Below are 24,801 nucleotides of genomic sequence, written 5' to 3' on the forward strand. Positions count from 1 at the left end.
ATTGTCTTCTGACATTCAGTATTTCTGATAAAAACTCAGAGATTATTCTTTTCTCCTTATCCCTTTTTCCCTTGCATGGAATATATCTTGTTTCCTCTTGTTGTTTTCAAGACTATCTCCTTATCTTTGCTTTCCAGCAGTTTAACTATGATATACCTACATATGGTTTTCTTTATGTTTATGCTACTTGAGTTTCATTGAGTTTTTTGGATTTGCTGGGAGTCCTCTCTCATCTTTCTGGCCCTTTTCAGCTGAGACAGAAGTATTGGATGTGGACAGATTCTGGAGATACTTACTTGTCTTAGTCTGTTTGGGCTGCTATAACAAAATAGTATAGACTGGATGGCTTAAACAACAAACATTTATTTCTCATAGTTCTGGAGGTTACAATGTCCAAGATTGAGGTGGTGACAGACTTGGTATCCAGTGTCTAGTGAAGGTTGGTTTCCCGGTCCATAGATGGCTGTCTTCTTGCTGTGTCCCCTCATGGTAGAAACAGGAAGAAAGATCTCTGGAGTCTCTGTTATAAGGGCACTAATCCCATTCATGAAGGCTTCACTTTCATGACCTACTCACCTCCCAAAGGCCCCACCTCTAGATGCCATCATGTTGGGGGTTAAGATTTCCACATATGAATTTTGGGGTGATAAACATTCAGTCCATTGCATTGTCTGAGGCATGAACTTGGTAGAGGCCCAGATCTCAGCTAATACCTACGTGGCTCACTTCTCCTAGTTTTATAAAACCAAGTCAACTTGGTTTCAGTATTTTTCAAGCTGCTTGCTATGTAGGAGCTTGAAACATTGCCTCACATTGTACAGTGGGTGTGGATTTAAGCTGAAGAAATATATACATCTTCTTTCACTTAGCATTATGAGAGTCATTCATGTTGTCACAAAAGATATAATTTATTCTTGTTCCTTCTTGTAGAGTATATGGAATTGTGTCTGTACCACAATTTATTTATCCATTCTCCTCTTTGTTAATGAACATTCGGTTGGTCCAGTTTTTGGCTATTATGAATAATGCTGGTATGAACATTCTTGGACCTATCTCTTGGTGAAAAGCACACATTTTTGGGGGTATATATCTAAGAATGGATTTTCTGGGTTAAATGGTGTAACTAGGCTATTTTTAACTTTAGTAGATATTCCCCAAGAGTTTTCCAAAATGATTGAATCAATTTATACTCCTTCCAGTAATATGTAAGCGTTTCCATTGTTCTACATCTTCACAATGATGGGTAGTATCTCTGTTTTAAAACTAAACCATTCATACAACTTAAGGAACTAGAGAAAGAAGAACAAAGTAAACCCAAAGTTTAAGTTTCAGAAGGAAGAAAATAATAAAGATTAGAGCAAAGATAAAACAGAGAATAGGAAAACAACAGAAAATCCATAAAACCAGAAGTTGCCTCATTAGAAGATCAACAAAATTGACAAAGTTTTAGCTAGATGGACTAAGAAAAAAAAGAGAAGACAAATTGCTAAAATGAGAAATGAAGGTGGGGACATTACTACCAATTTTACAGAAATAAAAATAATCATAAGAGTACTATGAAAAATTGTATGCCAACAAATTGGATAACCTAGATTAAATGGACAAGTCTCTAGAAACGTTACCAGGACTGAACCATGAAAAAATAGAAAATCTGAATAGAACTATAGCTAGTAAGGAAATTTAATCAGTAATCAAAAACATCCAAACAAAGAAAAGCCCTGGACCAGATGGCTTCACTGGTGAATTCTATCAAACATGTAAAGAAGAACAAATACCAATTCTTCTCAAACTCTTCCAAAAAATTGAAGAGGAGGGACACTTCTCAACTCATTCAGTGAGGTCAGCATTGCCAAGCCAAACAAAGACATCAGAAGAAAGGGGAACTGCGGACCAAGAGCCCTTATCAATCTAGATGCAAAAATTCTTCACAAAATGATGTCATATCAAACTCAGCAGCATATTAAAAATATTGTTCACCATGAATGACATAGATAGATTGAAGTTCATCAAAATTAAAAACTTTTGTGCATCAAAGGATACAATCAAGAGTGTGAAAAGACCACCCACATAAAGGTAGAAAATATTTGCAAATCACATATCTCATGAGGGTTTAATATCCAGAATATATAAACAACTCCTACAACTTAATAACAAAATGACAACTCTATTCAAAAATAAGCAAAATCCTTGAATAAATATTTCTCCAAAGAAGATATACAAATGGCAAAAAAGCACATGAAAAGATGCTCAACATCATTAGTCATTAGGATGCAATCAAAACCACAATGGGCTACCACTTTGCATCTACTTGGCTGGCCATAATTTTTTTAAAGGAAAATAACAAAGGTTGGCAAGAATGTTGGAGAAACTGGAACCCTTGTGCATTGCTGGTGTGAATGTTAAATGGTGCAGCCACTGTGGAAAAGATATGGCAGTTCCTCAAAAAGTTAAACACAGAATTACCAAATGAGCTGGCAATTCTACTCCTAGGTTTATACTAAAAAAAAAATTTGAGAAGAGGGACTCAGATACTTGTATGCCAATGTTCATAACAACGATAGCCAAAAGGTGGAAATGATCCAAATTGTCCATCAGCTGATGAACTGATAAGCACAATGTAGTATATACATTCTGATTATTCATTTCTTGCCACAGGATCAATATCTTCCCAAGATAACTGAGAGAGTGATGTTTATGTTAAGCCCTATGGCTCAATAAAATATAATAAAATGTTTAAAACTAGTAAAATTTTGGAGTCTGTCTTACCTGGACGTACATGTTATTACAAAATATTACTGTTGTCAGATTTAAAAATAAGGAATCTGAAGCTCTTCAATATTAAACAATTTCTATGAATTGGAAGTGACCTTAAATATAATCTAGTTCAACTCCTGCCTCATGTATGAACTGTCTTTGCAATACCCTTCTCTAATGAGGGTGGATGTCACCTTCCAACAACTCTGACTTTTGAGTTTCTTCCTTATTCTGTGCCAGGAATTACTTTCTCAATTCTTATAGATATTGTGTCCAGTTCTGTCTTCAAAAGCCACTCAGAATAAGCTTTATTACTGAGAAATGATTTTCTCTTCTTAGAAAGTAGGCAGACGCAAGGATGGTAGCAATGTTGGAAATATAAACATCTCTAGGGACAATGACGCAAAAAAGAGGCTCAGGGAGAGTGATGGACGAAGAGCTGTCAGAGGGACAAAGGGAAGGAAGCCAGGGCATAGACACATAAGCAAACCTTAATTCCACTGCATTTGGCTGGTCACCTGGACTGCTGGACCTGAATTGCTTAGTCAACTAGGTCCTGAGTGCCAACTCTTGATGATATGCTGTGTTCAAGACCCAGACACTGTGTTGAGAGAGATTCCACAAAAGGAGGAGACATCACCTATTCTCTGCCTTGTGGGTCTTTGCTATTGGGGAGGTCCTAACCTTATGGGAAAGACAACACATGCATGTACCTACACACGCATACACATATGCACGCACGCACACACACACACACACACTACCATCTTAAGTAACTTTCAGAGACATTGAAACTGCTGCAAAGTGAATAACTGATTGCAGCTGTTTCTTGAAATAAGTAAGGATACTGGGAACTGAAAATTATTGAATAGGAGAATTGGGTCAAGAAAAATTAATGAAAAATATTAGTTTTCAGCTGCACTTGAAAAGAGTGAACAGGAAAAGAGAATGGGAGGGAGGAATGAGGAATGAGTGCAAAGACCCTGGGTCAATTAGGGGACCCAATAAGGTGGCCTTAATTGGTGGGTATACCTGTAGTATATGTATACACATAGACATATATATGTTAATTTTATACACTATACATTACAAATATATAAGACTGGGTGCAATATTCTAGTCTCATCATCTATACAATTTCCTATTAACACTTGGTTTAGGCATGCTAACCTCTGGTAGCTTGATATATATACCAGGAATCAGCAGAAACAAGGGCTCACAGAAGAAGACTCACTCCTGAGCCTGCCAACGAGGGTGCTGCCTAGGACTTCCTCCTGCTCATCAGCACCCTCAGGCCTCGCTTCACCTCTTTGTTCCGCAGGCTACAGATGAAAGGATTCAGCATGGAGGACAAAACTGTGTAGATGACTGTTGCCGTCTGGTCATTTATGGTGTAAGTGGATGGAAATAAACGTAAATAATGCTTCCATAAAAGAGAGTCACCATGGTGAGGTAGGAGCCACAGGTAGAGAAAGCTTTATTTTTTCCAGCAGCTGAGGGGATCTTAAGAACAGTAATGAGGATGTGTAGGTAAGAAATAATAACACATATAAAGGGGGTTACCAAGGTTATCAATCCTTATATGTTAATTACAATTTCATTGTGGTGGATAACATTGGAGTCACAAAAGAGAAGAAAATTTATCAGAAGCACTAGTAAGAAGGGAATGAAGGTGAGATATGGAATAGGAGAAGGCCAGCAGCAGGACACAGTCGCATTAGCTCATGGTGATGACATAGTGGAAGGGATCAGAGATGGCCACATAGCAGTCAAGGGCCATGGCTGCCACGAGGTAACTTTCTGTGTTGGCAGAAACCAGGAGAAAATACATGTGGGTCATACACTCAGCATAGGAGATGGACTTCTTCTTTGACAGAAAGTTCACCAGAATCTTCAGAACAGTGGTTGTTGTGAAACAAACATCAATGAAGGATAAGATGCTGAAGAAAAAAAAAAACATGGGTGTCTGGAGGTGAGTGTCAGAGCTGATGGCCGGGATAATGAACAGGTTTCCCACCACAGTGACTATGTACATGGTGAAAAAGAGGGCAAAGAGTGGCTTCTGGTCCTCAGGGAGAGTCCCAGGAGGATGAACTCAGAGACATTGCTGGTTTGGTTGACGCTCTCCATGATTCTGCATACACCAACGAATATAGAAAATTCTAGAATTTTCAATTCAACAAGTTTCAGTTTAATCCTGTCTCTCCTGGGATTCCTATAAATGGTCCATGATTGTGTTCCCTTTCACAGTTCTTAAAATTAAGTTGAACAATAAAAAACTCTAACCTGTGTTAAATGCGGGGACACCAGAGAGTGGATTTCCTTTCAGAAAGAATCCCAGGTGAACCTCAGTGATGCATATTTCTCTAGTTCCCCATAAGTACTTACCAGATATGTCAGGTAGAGGCTCATGTCTCTACTTTCCTTGGAAACAAAACAAAACAAATAAACACAAAAACTGAAACAACTAAGTGGATCAAGTACATAAGACGAATGTTGACACAGGCACACAGTGTTTAGTCACCCTTTTGGAGCCAATACTTTCATCAAAACTCATAAAAAAAGCTGTATTATATATGAACCTCTTTCTTAAAACATTCAGACATTGGGGGTTTATGCTGTCACAATTATTCGATATCATTGTGTTAAATACTCACTAAGAACCCAACAGTGAGACCACAAAGATGAGTGATTCTCAGTTCCTTTTTTTTTTTTTTTTTTTTGGTGGGAAAGATTCACCTTGAGCTAATATCTGTTGCCAGTCTTCCTCTCTCTCTTTAATTTTTCCCCTCACTAAAGCCCCCATACACAGTTGTATATCCTAGTTGTATGCCCTTCTATTTCTTTTATGTGTGCTGTTACCACAGCGTGGCTACTCACAGACAAGTAGTGTGGTTCTGCTCCAAGGAACGGGCCTGGGCCACTGAGGCAGAGTGTGACAAACTTTAACCACTAGGCCATCAAAGCTGGCTCCTCAGTTCCTACACTTTAGGTGGTTGTAGTCTAGAGGGGAAGATAAACTTTTAACAAATAAATGCAATAAAACGATACAGGTGTAGTGACAGACGTACTGGAAAGCAACACGCATGGTGTGGTGCCTTTGTTAAGAGCACACATTTTGAAATAAGCTCCTTCACTTTCTGGCTATGTAGTCTTGGACTGATTACCAACATCTGTGATTCTTGGTGTCCCCATCTGTAATACAGAGATAGTAAATACCTCCCTGCACCACCACCCTTCTCCTCCTTCACCAACACTTGCTTTACTTCTTCCTTTACTTCCTTCCCAAATCCTCTTCTCTGTCAGATGTTCCTGGATGCTCTTGAAAGCAGTGAGTCTGTGTTTCTTTGCAAAATCTCATAGCCTTCACATTTTTCATTGTTTGACCACCCTTCACCTGAGTTTCTGAGATTTTGTAGGAGACATATTTATTTGTATGATTTGAAAATGAGTATGCAATTAAATCAAATAATAGTTATGCCTAAGACATATTGAGCCCTTCCCATTTATTAGTGGTTAATATTTGTCTTCTTCTTGATGTAATACACTGGAATCCTGTTTCCTTTACCTCACCATTATGTCCCCAGAGTTTGTACAGTGTGTGGCACATTGTGAGTGGTCGATAGATATTTGTGGGGAAAATGAAGTCACACCTGGCATTGAAGCTGCAGGCACCTCAAAAGTTGGAGCTGAGTGTTAAGCTGAAAGAGGTGACTTTTCAGCATGGTCCTATGTTGTCTTTATGTGTACAACTTGTGCCTGTGATTCCTGAACAGGTGGTTGACTAGACTTTGCTCTGGTCACGTGTTTACCTGAACACAGAGACCAAACACTGCCCCAGAGATTTTGCCTCTACAAAGTCTCTCAACCTGTCAGTTTCTCTCAGTCTCTGGATCACTGCCCTAACAGAGATTTTTATCATCTCCTGCCTCCAAAATAGCCTCCTTGCAGTCATTCTTGTCCCCTTCAATTTATTCTCTAGACTGTAGGCAGATCAATTTTTCTAAAATGCTAATTTGAATAAGTTATTGTATTAGTTTGCTAGGGCTGCTATAACAAAGTACCACAAATTGAATGGCATAAAGAACAGAAATTTATTTTCTCACAGTTCTGCAGGCTAGAAGTCCACAATCAAGGTGTTGGCAGGGTCGGTTCCTTTTGAGGGCTTTGAGGGAAGTGCTTGTTCCAAACCTCTCTCCTTGGCTTGTTGATGGTGGTCTTCTCCCTGTGTCTCTTTACATCCTCTTCCTTTATGATGTGTGTTTCTGTGTGCAAACTTCCCTTTTTTACGAGGGCACCAGACATGTTGGAGTAGGACCCATCTCTGGCTCCCCCCCCAGCCCTCTTGTATTCCAGGATCTCTTGCTTCTTCTTGACTTAGGGACTTACTGTTCCATCTCTCTGAAATGCCCATTCCCTATGTCTGTTAGTGATTAGTCCTCACTCTTCAGGCTCATGATAGATATCACATCCCTTAGGAAGCCTGGCCTGCCATTCTTCCACCAATTCTGGATTAGGCGTCTCTCTCGCACACAATATGGGGAATGAATCTTAGTACTTACACAACTGCCTTCCCCACTTGAGCTGCACAGGTGTGAGGACTGCCTCTGGTTCTTTGTTACACCACCCCATCTGGCACAGTGCCTGGAAGAAAATAGTCCCTTGAAACATATTTGTGGAATGAAAGAATGCCTGGATGGTCACTCAGGATTCTGAACAGATGTAAGGAAGAAATTTGGTGGACCTCAAGTCTCTGTGTAAATGGCAGCACTCCATTTATTTCACTGCAGCAGGGGCAGAGAGCAGCCAGGAATGGCAGGAGCCTTCTCTCCTGGAAGATGTCTCTTGGTTTCGTATTGCTTTAACTTTGAAATTACTCATAGGAGCTTTGGGCTAGAAAAACTTTTAGAAATCATGTATTCCAATTCCCTCGTTTTAAAGAAGGGAGAAATTGAGATCTGGTGGGAAGAAGGACCTTAATCATGACACTTCCGGGGGCCAGCTCCGTGGCGTAGAGGTTAAGTGCGCATGCTCCGCTACTGGCAGCCCAGTTTCGGATCCCGGCACCCACCGCTGCACCACTTGTCCGGCCATGCTGAGGCAGTGTCCCACATACAGCAACTAGAAAGATGTGCGACTGTGACATACAACAATCTACTGGGGCTTTGGGGAGAAAAAGGGGAAAAAAAAGGAGAAGTATTGGCAATAGAAGTTAGCTCAGAGCCTGTCTTCCAAAGCAAAAGGAGGAGGATTGGCATGGATGTTAGCTCAGGGCTGATCTTCCTCACAAAAACAAACAAACAAATAAACAAAAACAAGTATCTATTAAAAAAAAAAAAGAACTGATGGCCAACAGACACATGAAAAGATGTTCAAAATCATTAACTATCAGGGAAATGCAAATCAAAACTACAATGAGATATCACCTCACGCCCGTCAGAATGGCTATAATTAACAAGACAGGAAACAGCATGTGTTGGAGAGGATGTGGAGAGAAGGGAACTCTCATACACTGCTGGTGGGAGTGCAAACTGGTGCAGCCACTATGGAAAACAGTATGGAGATTCCTCAAAAAATCAAGGATAGAACTACCATATGATCCAGCTGTTCCACTGCTGGGTATTTATCCAAAGAACTTGAAAACACCAATGCGTAAAGATACATGCACCCCTGTGTTCATTGCAGCATTATTCACAATAGCCAAGACTTGGAAGCAACCTAAGTACCCATCAAGGGACGAATGGATAAAGAAGATGTGGTATATATACACAATGGAATACTACTCAGCCATAAGAAACGATGAAATCCAGGCATTTGTGACAACATGGATGGACATTGAGGGTATTATGCAAAGTGAAATAAGTCAGAGGGAGAAGGTCAAATACCATATGATTTCCTTCACTAAGTAGTAGAAAATAACAACAATAAGCAAACACATAGAGACAGAGATTGGATTGGTGGTTACCAGAGGGGAAGGGGGGAGGGAGGAGGGCGAAAGGGATAATTCAGCCCATGTGTGTGGTGATGGGTTGTAATTAGTATTTGGGTGGTGAACATGAAGTAATCTATGCAGAAATAGAAGTATAATGATCTACACCTGAAATTTATACAATGTTATAAACCAATGTTACTGCAATAGACACAAAATGAGAGATGACATCACTACAGATTCTACAGATATTAAAAGCAAAATAAGAGAATGTTGTGAATAACTTTGTCAATAAATTTGACAATTTTGATGAAAAAAATTCTTTAAATAACAAAAGATCCCAAAGCTCATGCAGGAAGAAATATATAAGAAGTTATGTATTAAGGAAAGTGAATTTCTAGTTACAAGCATCCCATAAAGAAAACTACAACTACAGATGGCCTCATGCGTGAATTGTACCAAGCATTTAAGGAAGAAATAATACCAATTCTACACAAGCTCTTCTACAGTATTGAAGAGGAAGGAATTTCCCAACCCATTCTCTGAGACCAGCATTACTCTGCTACCAAAACCATAAAAATAAAATACAAGAAAAGAAAACCACAGATATCAATATCTCCCATAAACATGGGTACAAAAATCACTACCAAAATTTTATCAAATCAAATCCAAAAATATATAAAAAGGCTAAAACACCAAAACCAACTAGATTCATTGCAGTAGTGTATTTGGTTTAGTATTCAAAAAACAATTATTATAATTCACCATTTTAATAGACTACTAAAGAAAATCCCATTATCATCTCAATATATGACAAAAAAGTATTTGATAAAATTCAATATCCTTTCTCAATAAAAAAAAGATCTCAGAAGCCTAGGAATAAAGAAAACTTCCTTAAACTGGTAGCGTATCTATGAAAAGCCTAAAGGTAACATTATACTTAGCGGGAAACTGAATGCTTTCGTCCTAAGATCAGGAACAAGTGAAGGATATCAGTTGTACCAATTCAATTCAAAATTGTGCTGGAATCCTACCTACAGTCAACAATACTGTATACTTAAAAATTTGCTAAGAAGGTAGATTGTATGTTAAGTTCTCTACTATAGACTGAATGTTTTTGTGCCCCCAAAATTCTCATATTGAAATCCTAACTCCCAATGTGATGGCAATAGGAGGTGGGGCCTTTGGAAGGTGATTAGGTCATGAAAGCAGAGCCCACGTGAATGGGGTTAGTACTCTTATAAAGGAGACCCCAGAGACCTCCCTCATTCTTTCTGCCATGTAACGACACAGTGAGAAGCAAGAAGTCTATGAACCAGTAAGTGGGTCCTCACCTGACACTGAAGCTGCTAGTGCCTTGATTGTTGACTTCCCCGCCTCCAGAACTGTGAGACATAAATATTTGCTATTAAAGCCGCCCAGTCTATGGTATTCTGTTATAGCAGCCTAAACAGGCTAAGACATGCTCTTAGTCACAAAAGAAAAAAAAAAGGTAAAAGTGGCAGGAGAAAACTTTTGAATATGATGCATATGTTTATGGCCTTATTTGTGGTGATGGTTTCATGAGGGAACACTTATCTTCAAATTCATCAAATTTTATACATTAATTATATACAGCCTTTTGTATGTCAATTGTACCTCAATAAAATGGTTTCAAAAAAACAAAATTGTGCTGGAGATCCTAGTCAATGAAATAATCATTATATACAACTTTGTATGTACCGCTCATAGGTATACAAGACAGGAATGCATAATATGTGCACCAAAAGATATAGTCAAGAATTTTCATAGCAGCTCCCCACCCAGGCCCTGTCACCATCCTGTCTTCACTGGATCCAAGAATTCAAAGTGATCGCCCAGATCAAGTTGTTTCAGCCAGCGTGCAATAATTACAGCATCACACCAGAGGAGCAATTTGGGGCCTGGTTCCAGGCCATGGAGCTGCACGGCGAAACGGAGAAGTGAAGCCAGGACAAGATTGATGATGGCAGGGGTGGACATCCCCTGGGGCCCAGCTCCAGAGATCTGTGTCTATGACCCCTTGGTCAGTGTCCAATCCTGTTGCCTGGTGACAGCTTGGTGCCTGGACTCCAGCTTTGGGGTAGGCACTGGGAGGGAGACTTGAGTGTGGCTCCTGGTAGCCTCATAGCTGACACACTCTCCTGTAGCTACAACCTGTCATGTGAGCTGCAGCCCACATCTGAGTCAGCCGGGAACACTTTCAAGGCCAAGAAAAACAAGCCATCCTGAATCACTGGACTAAGTGAGAGCCCAGACCAGGGCTGGTAGGGGTGGGCTCCTTGGTACTCAGAGAAGCTTTGCATCTAAGTGCAGGTGTGGGGAGTCAGACAGCCGGGAGTAGGGATCTCAGCTTCACTGCTGGCCAGCCCTGTAATGGGGCAAGTCACCTCATCTCTCTGGGCCTCAGTTTCTTCCTCTATAAGATGGAGTGATGCTAAATGATCTATCAGAAGGCTGGAGCCAACAAGGTGCTGGTGACCAAGTACTTAGCACAGTGCCTGGAGCAGAGTACAGGGCAGGGCAGGGGCAGGGATAGACTGTGTCTTTCGGAGAGACACCCCAAGTTAAGCCGTCCCTTTCATCCAGCATCCAGGCCCCCAACATAGAGCCCAGAACTAGCAGCAGCTCCCATTCCAAGTCCTGTGACCAGCTCACATGAAGCCCCTACTCAGCAGCGGGGACTTTGCCAACACACCCAGTGCGCACTTGGCCTGTCCTCAAGCTCCAAGTGGAGGAGGGGCACAGTTGAGAACCATTAATGTCAAATCTCATGCAGCTGCAAGTGCCATTTGCCAATGCATCCTGGGCTTTATGAGACCACATGAGACGGTGAGGTTAGTTAGGAAGAGGGAGGATTTAGGGGAGGTCATTTAATATTTGTATAGAAGGCAAAAAAAAGAATGTTTACTATTTGGGGAGGGCCAATATGTATTTGTTGTAAATAGCATATCCTACACTTACATATTATATTAAAACCCTGTTTCTTGATAGCCCGGGAATTGCAATTTTGTTCTTTTATTTTCTATGTTAATTTAAATGAGGTACAGATGCTCTCATTCCTCATTCAAATAAGAAATCTTGAAGAGATGTCAGGTTATTTAATCTGTAGAAGTGTTTCAGTATCATTAACCTGGGCAAGTTACTGAGACTATTCCTCAGAACACCTGAGATTGACAGGTGGGAAGTACATTCAAAGGGCATAGCAACAACCTCTGAAAGTTGGATGTTTATTTAAATAATACATTTCAAAGGACCGTTTCCTGACCCAGGATGGTGGCTATGTTTCTACAGTTTTGGAGGAAGCGGAATATTTTCTACTCGTCTTGCTGAAGTTTCTTTTGACCACCAACTAGGAACCTATGGACTCAAAGTCAAACCCTGGAATTCCATCAGCACTAATTGGGTAAAAATTGTACAAACATGGAAATGTACAATATGAAAAGGAAAAGGCCAGGGGAAGATTATTAGCCAGTGGACTAAGGGCAGAGAGGGCTTTGCTTCACCAATCTTTCCCCATGGGGGCCCTGGTTGACCCTTTACCTTTGATTTGAAGATTTGAATCTTCCTGGGATCCTTCCCTCTGGTCCTAGGATTTCTTTTCCTGCTGATTTCATATCCAGGGGAAAACTATGTGATACATAGTTTAAGGCTACAACTAGACCTCCTTCCATAAGCATTCCTGTGACCTATGGACTAGGATTTCCAGCAACCCTGGAATAATTGATTTAACCCAGAAATGCCCTAGAAGGCCCCAGCCCCTCTTCTAGGCACCTTATGGCCTCTTCTCTCTGGGTGAGGCCTCAAGAATCCCAGGTGAGCTCGAGTTTGCCAGGATAAGGGTATTTATAACCTGCCAGTGAAAGACCCCTCACACTCTCCTTTGCTGGTCAAGGTGAAGTCCACGGCCATGTGGTTCTGAGGTCCACCATCTTGGGCAATCCAGTTCAGAGAATCAGTTGTGTTGGTACTGACTCGTCCCAAAGAGGTAGCTGGGCCAGAGCGCTGGGAGCTTACAGCCACCTCAGATTATTTTCTTTGTCCAAGTCTACACACTGATTTTATCATTGATGCATGAGCCTTTCCCATGGGGAGGATTGAAGGATAAGGGATGTCGGGGAAGAGGGATGCCAACAAGACTGATAATCCATGAACATACACAGACACAACCTTATCAATTACATACTGAGGCACATCCAATCCAGGTGGTAAACAGGCACTGAATTCACCCAAGTGCCCTCCGTGGGCTTCCCCATGATTGAGAGCTAAAGAGTGGTTACCTTGCCCAGGATTGAACCACTAGGACCCTGCATGGCTTCTAGCCTGCACTTTGTTAAGTTATTTCAACATCATCTGCTGGATACAACTCATAAGGCAAGAGACAGATAAACTGCTGATTACATTGAGTTATCCTGCCTCCTTCCCAATGGCTGCAGGTGTCACTCAGACACCCAGCATGGCTCACCTCTGCCAGAAGGCCTCTTCAGTGCAGGCCAAGGGATGAGCACACACCTAGATCCCAAGAGTGCTGGCCCTTGCTGACTTGGCACAGTTGTCCAGGGAAACAATTTCTTGAATGACAGGCAGGCACAGCATACCAATATGGCAGAGGAAGACGTTTCATTGTTTCATCCTTAGGCTTCCATTGGCCAAGAGAGCAAGGAAAGTCACCCAGAAGAGGCCCACATTGCAGTGAGGGCCCATCTCATTCAGTTTTTGACAGAGAATCTTCTCTTTACATCCTAGACTCCTTGACCCAACTAGATGGGAAGCCAAGGTAGTCACAGGCCAGCCCAGGGTGTCCCCTGTTCCTGGGGGAGAGGGTTTCCCCTGCTCAGCTCTGTCCTGTGGGACAGCAGGATTCCTGCTGTTCTTGAATCCAATGGGAAGGTGTTCCATCAGGCCTGGTAAGAATGTAGGTGTCCACACAGTGACTATTGGGCTGGAGGGAAAAAGGAGGATGGTGGCCTGATGTCTCTGAGGGCTGGCTTTTATCAGGAAGAGCCAGCTCTCCATTTGTGGTGGTTTTAAGTCTCTAGCTGTAGGCAGTGTGAACACTTCAGTCTGATATCTGCACAAAAGTTGTCTGTTTGATTTTGATATTTTTAGAATTCCATTCTGGGTGCCCACTCTCCAAATGGTTCTGTATGAAGTGGGATATGAAGACAAGGGTGAATCCAAAAGGCTTTACAAACATCCATCCTCTCCCATTTGCTTATAAATTGCACCTGCAGGTGTGTTAGCAGAGCTGGGTATTGGAGGCTCTCCTGCCTTGGCTGCCGTTAGCTGGTGGCACTGCATCATCCTGTTGCATAGGCTTGCTCCACTGCATCCTGAACAGTCTTCTGACCAACATTTGCACAAAATCAACCTGAATATTGACAGATAACCCTCAAGGGAGGAGCTCCAAGTCAGTGTTTTCCTCCTAAGACTGTGACCAACGGGCAGCTCATACAGAAACTTCAGTAACTCTGGATGTGGAGCAGAACAATCATGCCTAGTGACTCCCAGAATCCCCTCTTTATCCCCTTGTTCCTTTCCATAGGTGAGACAAGCACAGGAGAAAGCAAACCTCTATTGCTACCCAATTGGTCATGATATCACATCTACATTTAAATGAGGCAGATCTTTAAACTCCATTTAAATAAAACAATCCAGGAGAGTCCTAAGTTTTGTTTCACCTCTGTGCATGTGGAAGACAAGGGAAGCATTTATATTTCCAAAGCCAAGATGTTAATTTAAATATCATTACTTGGACTCCAGTTAAAAGGTAAGAATTCTAGACTTCTGTATCCAGAAAAATTATCCTTCAAAAATGAAAGATAAATAGAACTCCCTCAAACAAATAAGCATAGAGAGTTTGTCACCAGTAGACCTGCCTTGCAATAAATGTTAAAAGTTCTTCAGAGAGAATGACATAGGTCAGAAACTCAGATCGACATAAAGAAAGGAATCGTGTTAGAGAAGCAATAAATGGTAGAAAATAAAATATTTTATTTGTTCTTAACTTATCTAATAAACAACTGTTCAAAGTAATAATGGCAACAATGTAAAGGGAGATAATAGCTTATGGATAAGTGATATGAATGACAGCAATATTCTAAGTGATGGGAGGGCGAAATTGGGAATACTCTGCTACAAAGTGCCTTTGTTCTGTATAGTGTTATTTGAAAATAGACTTAGATTAGTTTTACATATATATTTCAAATGCTAGGGTAACAATTTTTTTAAAAATTAAGAAGTATAATGGATATACTAAGAGAAGAAAGGATGTAGAATGATATAAAATGCTCATTTAAAACCAGAGAATGCAGAAAAATAGGGGTAGATAGAAACAAAAAAACAGTGCAACAAATAGAAAACAGGTAGAAGATGGTAGATATTAATTTAACTACATCAATAATCACTTTAAATGAGAATGGAATAAATACACCAATTAAAATATAGAGACCATCAGAGTAGATAAAAAGACAAGACCTAACCATATGTGCTTATAAGAAACCCACTTTAAATATAAGGACACTGATAGATTAAAAATATAGAAATGGTCACAGAGAATTTGAGAAAATATTTACAAATCACATATCTGACAAGGAATTAACCACCAAAATATAAAATGAACTCCTAAAACTCAACAGCATCAGCAAAAACAACCACCCAATTCAAAAATGGACAAAGGACGTGAATAACATTTCTCCAAAGAAGATATACAAATGGCCAATAGGCACATAAGAAGATGCTCAACATCACTAATCATTAGGGAAACGCAAATAAAAACCACAATGAGATACTACTTAAAATACATTAGGATGATTATTATTTTTAAAAAACCCAGGAAACAACCTATAGCAAGTATGTGGTGAATTTGGAAACCTTGTGCACTGCTGGTTGAAATGTAAAATGGTGCAGCCACTATGGAAAATATTATTGCTGTGCCCTCAAAATATTAAAAATAGAATTATCATATTATCTAGAAGCTCCATTTCCGGGTATATATTAAAAATAATTGAAAGCAGGTACCCAAACAGATGTTAGTACACTCATGATTATGGCAGCATTATTCACAAGAGCCAAAATGTGGAAATCCAAGCGTCCAATGACAGATAACTGGGTGGTATATGTGTAAAATGGAATATTATTCAGCCTTAAAAAGGAAAAAAAATTCTGATACACGGTAAAACATGGATGAACCCGAAGGTAATATGCTAAGTTAAATAAGCCAGACACAAAAGGACAAATGCTGTATGATGCCACTTACACGAGGTACGTAGAATAGTCAAGTGCATATAGACAGAAAGGAGAATGATGGTTACCAGGAGCTGGGGGAGTGAGGAATTGGTAGTTATTGTTTAATGGATTCAAACTTTCAGTATGGAATAATGAAAAAGTTCTGGAGATATGCAGTGGTGATGGTTGCACAATAATGTGGGTACTTAAAACCATTGAACTGTACACTTAAATATGGTTCAAATGGTAAGACATGACAATCATTAATATGTAGGCACCTAACAACAGAGTGTTAAAAACTGATAGAATGGCAAGGAAAAATAAACAAATCCACGATTATAGTTGGAGATTCCAACACCCCTCCATCAGTAAGCAATAGATCCAGCAGGCAGAAAATCAGTAAGGGTGTTGTTGAACTGAACAGCACCATCAAAGTGGACCTAATTGACATTTCTATTACACTTCACTCAACAAAAGAAGATTACACATTTTTCTCAAGCTCACATGGAATTTTCACCAAGATAGCTCACATTCTAGGTTATAAAACACACCTTAATAAATTGAAAAGAATAGAAATCATATAAATTATGCTCTCAGACAACAATGGAATTAAAGTAGATATCAATAGCAGACACATAGATGGACAATCTCAAAATATTTTGATTAAACAACACAAATCTAAATACCACATGGATCAAACAAGAAGTCTCAAGACAAATTTTTGAATATTTTAAACTAAATGAAACTGAAAATACAACTTATGAAAAGTTGTGGGATGCAGCAAAAGCAGGACTTAGAGGGAAATTTACAGCATTGAATGCATATATTAGAAAATAGGAAAAATCTAAAACTAATCATCTACCTCAGGCAACTATAGAAAGAAGATAATATAAACTTAAAGCAACAGAAGAAAATAAATACTAAAAATTGGAGCAGACATCAGTGAGATTGGAAATAGAAAATGAACTGAGAAAATCAATGAAACCAAAATTTGGTTCTTTGACGAGATCAATACAATTGATAAACATCTAGCCAGGAAAACTAAGAACAAAGTGGCCCTTATAGAGCACAGTGGGTGGCTCAAGGAAGCTGCAGGAAGGTCAGAGCGTATGGCTGGGGGACTTGGAACTGGCAACAGACCCATAACAAACCAGTCCCATAAGCTACAGGTTGAGGTGCCATGAAGGCCTTGTGAAGCCTGGGTGGGAAGATAAACTCTGTTCCCTCATCTGTCAGGGATTAATGGAGCACCTACTGTGTGCCAGTGCAGTGCAGCGAACAGAGCAGAGACTACTCTCCCTATTCTCATGGAATGTATGTTCCAGTAAGCGGGGCAGCGTTGGTGAATGGGAGACCCACAGAGAAGTATGTCAGCCTTAACAAAGAAGGGGAGCAGTGATCAGACCATATACCTAGGGCTCTTTCTGATGGAGGCTCTTTCTCAGCCTCTGCCCAGTGACCAGGTCTGCCACTGCCAGGATAGCCAGAGTCAAGGTGAGGGTGTGGGCTGACCTCTGGACAGGCAGGGGACAGCACAGGAGCCCAGCCTCCCACAGGGGTGCAGTGGAAGAACAATGTGGAAGGAAAAGCCAGGTCTTTGACTCTGTTGCACATCCACCTACCCCCAACACCGTCTCCTCCATCCTAGGCACCTGGCTAGACTAGTACTAGGAGCATTTCTGTCAGTCTCTGCACTTTATAGGCCTAAAGAGGTTGGTAGCCTACGTGCAGCACAACTTGCCTGGATTGGACCTGTAGCACCACGCCCACCTTCTCCCAGCCCAGATGCAGCATCCAGAGCCTACTGGAGCAGAGCCTGAGGGAGAGGAGGATTGGGGTACATGTGCACATTCAAGGAGGGGTATGGAGTTGGGACACACAAGGAGAAGCCTCCAGAGGCTGGTGTTGGGCCAGGACCACTCATCTGGTAGACTGCAGTCTGAGAAGACTTTCTGGGGTGGGGACTGGGCTGAAAATGATCTTAAAGGTAGTGTGATGTTTTCTGTCCTTGGAAAGGCAAATGGAAAGTTATTCATGTTGGTGAACACTTCTCCTCTTTCACTTCTAGTGTCAGCTCCAGGGCTTGGTCTATCACCAGCTCCAGAGCTAGAGCCAGGCACTGTGCCAGTTCCAGCGTCAGCACCAGAACTAGAATCAGTCAAGAGCTAGAGCCAGCTCCAGACCTAGAGTCAGATTCAGTACCACTAGCTCTGCTGCCAGCTCGAGTTGATGCTAGCACTAGTTTCAAGCTAGAGCCAGCCTCAGAGCTAGGGCTAGCTCCAGAACCATCTCTAGAGCTAGAGCCAGCTCCAGTTCCAGAGCTGGAGCCAACTCCAAAACAGTTTTAACCTATTTTTAAAGCAAAGAGATTAGTGGTTGCTTCTGGAGGATATCAACTGGGAAGGGACTCGAAGGAACTCCCGGAGTCAATGCTTTGTGTGTTGATATGTATTTGTCAAAATGAATTGACTAGCTCAGTAATATCTGAGCATATCATTGATTATAAATTATATATTATAATAAAAATATAAAAATATTACAGACTGTTTAATTTACTTTCACCTTTATGAAGTGAAAAACAGCCAAGAGTAATATATAGTGATAAAAATAAGATTTACCTATGGAGGAAATGACTGGGACAGCCACGATGGAGGATTATTTCTTTATTTGGCTGATAATTTCATGGGTGTGTTTCTTTTGTGATAATTCATCAAACTGTGCACTTATTGAAAGCTAATTTTTCCCTATGTATGCTATACTTCCATTAACAAATATTTATTTTTTAAAAAGCATCATTCAAATCTATACATGGGCTCCTCCAAATCCTACCTCCCTGTCTCCTCTCAAGAAGAAATGAATAGCCTGAATTTTATGTTTGTGATTCCATTAAATTTCTATAGTTTTATTTCTTTGTGTATGTGTCTCTCTTTCTTTGTCTCCCTGTCTCTGTCCCTCTCGTTCTCTGCATGTGAGTGCATTTATACATATTTATGTATGCATGCATGTGTGTATATATACATGTATACACATACACAAAAATACTTACATACACATGTCTTAAATCTGCTTGTTCTGCCATAACAAAATACCATGGACTGGGTGGCTTAGATGACAGAAAGTTATTTTCTCATAGTTCTGGAGTCTAGAAGTTCAAGATCAAGGTTCTGGCAGATTCAGGTTCTAGTGAGGGCTCTCTTCCTGGATTGCAGATGGCCATCTTCTCACTATGTCCTCACACTGCCTTTTCTGCATGGAAACAGAAAGCGAGCTCTCTGGTGTCTCTTCTGGTAAGGACAGTAATCCTACTGAATCAGGGCCTATTGGTATGGAGCTCATTTAACCTTAATTGTGTTCTTAGAGGCCCCATCTCCAAATACAGCTACACTGGGGGTTAGGGCTTCAATATATGAATTCTGGAGAGACACAAATATCAGTGCACAACAATACAAATAAATATAAAATCTTTGTTTATTTCTGCATTTTGTCGAATTGTTGGAGTCTTGCATTTTTGCTCTTAATATTTCGTTTCTATAATCCACTGACATGGCATATAATTGCTCTGCAATATTCTTTATGTAAAAATACCAAAATTTAGTTGTTGTTGGACTTTTTTCCTTTTTTTTTTTACTATTATGAACAATGTTGCTATGGATCTTTTTATTTATGTCTTCAGTTGTACATGTGCAAAACTTCTCTAGAATATAAACCTGAGAGTGGAATTGCATGACCCAAGGCAATGAACATTTTCAACTGCAAAATATAATGCCATATTGTTTCTCTATTAGAAATGAATAAGACTTCCAACTAATACACATTATTGTCAAAAAATGCAGCTTCTAACTTGAATTTTCCAATCTATTAATATAACATGGAGGCTTATTGAGGTTTTATTTGTCTTTCCCTGATTATTACCAGTTGACCAGTAATAATTTTTATATGATTATTAGGTCATTTGAGTTTCTTTTGTCTGAAATACCTAGTAATATCATTTTGCCTATTTTTCAATCTTGTTGTGTATGCATATTGAAGTGTATTTTTGTTATTAAATTGTAAGCTATTGCGGGGGCAGGTTTTGAATAGGCTTTGGAAAGATGGTTGGGGCTATAACAGCAGAGGCTAAACGTGAAGATCTTCTAGGAAATGGTATCTGTTACCTGGGGAAGTAGTAATGTCATTTCTTAATTCAAAGAGATACATTTTCTCACGTTGTTTAATCAAATAATAAAAGGATGATTAGGCACATGTGTGGTGGTGGTTTGTAATTAGTATTTGGGTGGTGAATATGATGTAATCTATGCAGAAATAGAAGTATACGATGTACACCTGAAATTTATGCAATGTTATAAACCAATGTTGCCGCAATAAAAAAAATTAGAAAATAAAAAAGAAATCCTGCAGTATCACAGATTTTATTTTTATCTCCATGCATGTAGGAAAAGATGGAGGTGACAATGATGTTCTTCTGGTTTGAGAAGGAAGTCTTGTTGAATCTTGACCTTTAGGAACACAGGCAGGTCAATTGTAGTGTTATAATGAGGGCAACAGATTATCAACCATGATCCATAGGACCTAGAATCCATTTCTGAAATCTAAATACCTTACAAGACTCATAATTCAAACAGCAGTTCCCAGTATTGATTGATTTAACACTAACAAATTAATAGCACATGAATATCCACACATTTTCATCTCCAATAATAACACATAATATTCATTTTCTACCTGGCTTTAAAGAAATGGAGCTGGAGATGTGTGCAATAAATTTGGAATCAATTTTGTAAGGGGTTTAGTGTAAACATCTCTCTAATGGTTAATCTATGATATTGTGATAAACTTGCACCAAGAGAATGCTGACTCCACAGCCCTTGGGCAGGAGAACAAGATTTATAGAAACCGTAGTCCATTTCCCAGGGTCCATTTATGGTGATGGGATATAAAGTCCTTCAATCTTTTATTCAGAGAGTGAAAGTATTAGAGTGTTTCTGGTGTTCTTGAAATAGCAAGTGATTCAGAAGCAAGAGACTTTTGTTAACACACTCAAGCTCCAGTTTGGTTTGTTATGGACTCTGAGTCACATTTTCTCCAAGGTCAACAGAGAAGGCAAAAAGCTCTGGGAATCGCCAAGTTCCTAGTAGCTACTTTATGGTTATTATTAACATTCCTCCAAGTGTGAACTCTCCTGTTGCCCGCTGTCAACAAACAGTTCTTCCCTCAAGGGAACCAAAGGCAATGAAGCAATTATTTCCTGTTTGTCTCTAATTTGGAGCTTGGGGATAGAGAGCCCCCCCACCCATCCTCTCATGATTTGTAAAGTTAGAACCCATGCCCATCACTCAGGAGTCGTAAACAAGTGCATGTCCGTATATCTATCTTATTTGGTTTTGAACTGATAGTTCTTCTTCCTCTTGCAATGCGTGTTTGAGACCCTTAGAGACTCCACCTGCCTCATTGTATCCTGTGTCTTCTAGAGAGAAATGGAAGAGCTTTTCCAGGCCTTGTAGCTGAAGGTATATGTGCTCATCAACTAAGAGGCAATGTCAGAGCAGGAGTAGAATTCATATTCAGTAGTGTCATTGCATGTGTTTATGTGTTTATGTCTGTGTGTGTGTGTGTGTGTGTGTGTGTGTGTCCAGTTTGTGCTACTGATCCATAACACAGCTCTACCAATCCTCACACCAGGGTATAGCAGACTGCTCCATGTAGAATAACTTACCTCAAACTGATCCTCTGCCTAATTTTTGAGAGAATAGGGAAAAACATATCTCCTCTTGCTTGTTTCTTACCTTCCATTAAGTCTTGTTGGTTTTCCTCCAAATTTTATCCCAAACTGTAACTATATTCATCTCTGCTTCCATGATCCAGATGTAAGCAGGTATTATTTTGCACCTGAACTACTGCAATGGCCTCCAGTTAAATTTCTGCTGACACTCTTGCCTTGTTATAATCTGTTCTTTTCCCAGTAGAAAACAGAAAAAAAAAATTCCTTCACTCCTTTCCTAAAACCTTTGCATGGGTGTTCTATTGGTCTGAGAATAGAATCAAAACTTTTCACTACAGCAGAAAAAATCTTACATAATCTGGCTCCTAGATAATTCACCAACCCCATAACTTTCCCATTCTGACTATGCTCCTGAATTTTCTCCTCAACACCACAGTCCTGTCATCTGCAAACAAACAGAATGCCCACTTTTATAATCTTTACACGACAGGCTCTTATTATGCCGGACTCATTGTAAAGAATGAATAGGAACAGACTTCCTCACTACCTTGGCCTCTTGTAATTTGACAGTGTCTATCACAATTGTGAATGTATATATCCTCCAATTCAATTTCTAGATATATATATATGCTGCTGTGAAAGATTGCCTATGAACAATATTATTAATGAACTATTACTTGAAATAGAAGGATATCAGAAACAACCTAAATGTCTGTAAATAGCTAGTTAGTACTTTCATTGTGATAACCTGATTATTATTAACATGGTAATGACTAGCAACACTGATTGCGTAATTCTTCTCAGGTAACAATATTAAATTAACAGGATTTTTAACGGAGTGGACTGAAGAAGGTAGGAATTGTAAAGATACTTTCAGTAAAATTGGGAGAATTGGTACATAATATATAAACTTCAGTTAACTCCCAAGAAGAATGATGATTCCTGCAGTGAGATAGTTTCTCAGCTATCAAAGAGAAAGACCTTCAGACGAATGTCTTTACAGAGTTTGTGGATTCTATCTTTTAGTAGATAAACGATCATGTTCTCTTTCCCTATCATTTTGTGAGTGTCCCCATGGCAAGTCTAAGATTAAATGACCTGAAGAAGAAAGAGAGAGAAATGATAGTATTAGCAAAGTATAAGAAGTGTTAGAATATGACAAGAAAAATACCAATTACGAATCACTGGCGTAAACCCTAGGTTAGGAACTGTGAAAAAGGAAATGTTATTTGGCAACATCTGGACAGACATTTACAAAGAGGTTATTCTTTGACAGATCCAGGATATGACTGGAAAAGCAAAAGTATTTCCTGGTGTTCTGAGAACTTGAATAAGAATGATCTGTTTAGAACTGAGGGAATAAGGTGGGAATCTGGAAGAGAAGCAGACTTTTTCTCCACATTCCATGAAAATTCCTTTAGAAAGAGTGGTAGTAGACTGAAAATGTTGAGGAGTGGGAAGGAATTTTCCAAAAGGAAGGACTGAATGCTATGTTACAAGGTATGTCACTAGATCTTTTATGTTACTGACACAGATTCTTGTCCTTAACACTGTTGCCTTAATCAGTTACATATGTTTCCACCAAGGCTGCAATTTCTGATTTCTGGGAGATCCAAAGCAGCCCACTGGGTTGTCTTACCTTGATCAAATCCATTGAAATAAAGCATTAGCTAAAACTTTGTGAGAGGCATGAGGACGATTAAGAAAGGCCAGCAGACCAACTGCGGAGCCTCTATTAGAGTTTCTAATAACTGGTTACTGAACTAGCCTTGCACCATAATTTCCTAATCTCAGATTTCTGCAATGAACACCTGGACTCCTCGAGTTTGAACCTGAGCTGATCTCGTCACCATTCTGACATTTCATGGTTTCTCCAAAAGAGATTGTTTTGGTTCCTAGGTGGGTGCATAATAACCTGATGTCAGGTCAGGTTTTTAAGCAGCTTTTAGCCTGTAAATGTGGCAAAAAGAATGAAATATTCAGGTTAAAATTCGTTTACTGACTAGTCAAAAACCAGGTTTCCATTATGTGATAGTCATAATGATTTCTCCTACTTTCACATTTCTAACTCGTTTTTTGATCTCCAGCAAAAGGGAAAAACATGAGGAGGGATAACCAGAGCAGTGTGTCTGAATTCCTCCTCCTGGGGCTCCCCATCTGGACAGAGAAGCAAGGCATATACTACACTCTTTTTCTGGTCATGTACCTGACCACAGTGCTGGGGAACCTGCTCATCATCCTGCTCATCAGGCTGGACTCTCACCTCCACACTCCCATGTACTTCTTCCTCAGCCACTTGGCCTTCACTGACGTTTCTTTCTCATCAGTCACAGCTCCAAAGATGCTCATGAATATGCAGACACAGAGTCAATCCATCTCATATGCTGGGTGCATTTCCCAGATGTATTTCTTCTTATTTTTTGGGCTTCTTGACAGCTTCCTTCTCACATCAATGGCCTATGACAGGTATGTGGCCATCTGTCACCCCCTCCGCTACACCACCATCATGAGTCAGAACCTGTGTTTCCTGCTAGTGACTGTGTCCTGGGTCCTATCCTGCACCAGCGCCCTTTCGCACACCCTCCTCCTGGCCCGTCTCTCTTTCCGTGGAGACAACACTCTTCCCCACTTCTTCTGTGACCTCTCTGCCTTACTAAAGCTGTCCAGCTCAGATACCACAGTCAATGAACTGGTTATCCTCATCGTAGGAACAGTGGTCATGATCCTGCCATTCATATGCATCCTGGTCTCTTATGGCCACATCGGGGCCACCATCCTTAGAGTCCCCTCCACCAAGGGAGTCTGCAAAGCCTTGTCCACATGTGGTTCTCACCTCTCTGTGGTGTCTCTGTACTATGGAGCAATTATTGGACTGTACTTTTTCCCCTCATCCAATAATTCCAATGAGAAGGATGTCATTGTGGCTCTATTGTACACTCTGGTCACTCCCATGCTAAATCCCTTTATCTACAGTCTGAGGAATCGAGATATGAAAGGAGCTCTGGGAAATATACTCACTAGAGGAAAATTTTCATCACGATGAACATTGTTTCTCCTCTCTGTTTTATCTTGCACTTAATTTTCTTCTCTGTTTAGTTTTTATTTATTTTAGAGAGTCATGGGAAATGTTTATTAAAAACATACCTACACAACT

At 40.1% G+C, this 24,801-nt stretch overlaps 1 protein-coding gene and 1 pseudogene across 1 annotated transcript; one reads left to right on the top strand and one right to left on the bottom strand.

Annotated features, from left to right (window-relative positions):
* Positions 1 to 4,015: 4,015 nt before the first annotated feature.
* LOC106800728 (olfactory receptor 1L1-like) lies at positions 4,016 to 4,884 on the bottom strand (annotated as a pseudogene).
* Positions 4,885 to 23,748: 18,864 nt separating this feature from the next.
* On the top strand, positions 23,749 to 24,690 carry LOC106800727 (olfactory receptor 1J21-like). Its single transcript, XM_014781933.2, has one exon. The coding sequence runs from the start codon at positions 23,749 to 23,751 to the stop codon at positions 24,688 to 24,690; it is 942 nt and encodes a 313-aa protein (XP_014637419.1).
* The last annotated feature ends 111 nt before the right edge of the window (positions 24,691 to 24,801 follow it).

The sequence above is a fragment of the Ceratotherium simum genome, chromosome 29 (genome assembly GCF_057802395.1).
Source record: "Ceratotherium simum simum isolate JZ-2026a chromosome 29, ASM5780239v1, whole genome shotgun sequence".
Classification (NCBI taxonomy): domain Eukaryota; kingdom Metazoa; phylum Chordata; class Mammalia; order Perissodactyla; family Rhinocerotidae; genus Ceratotherium; species Ceratotherium simum.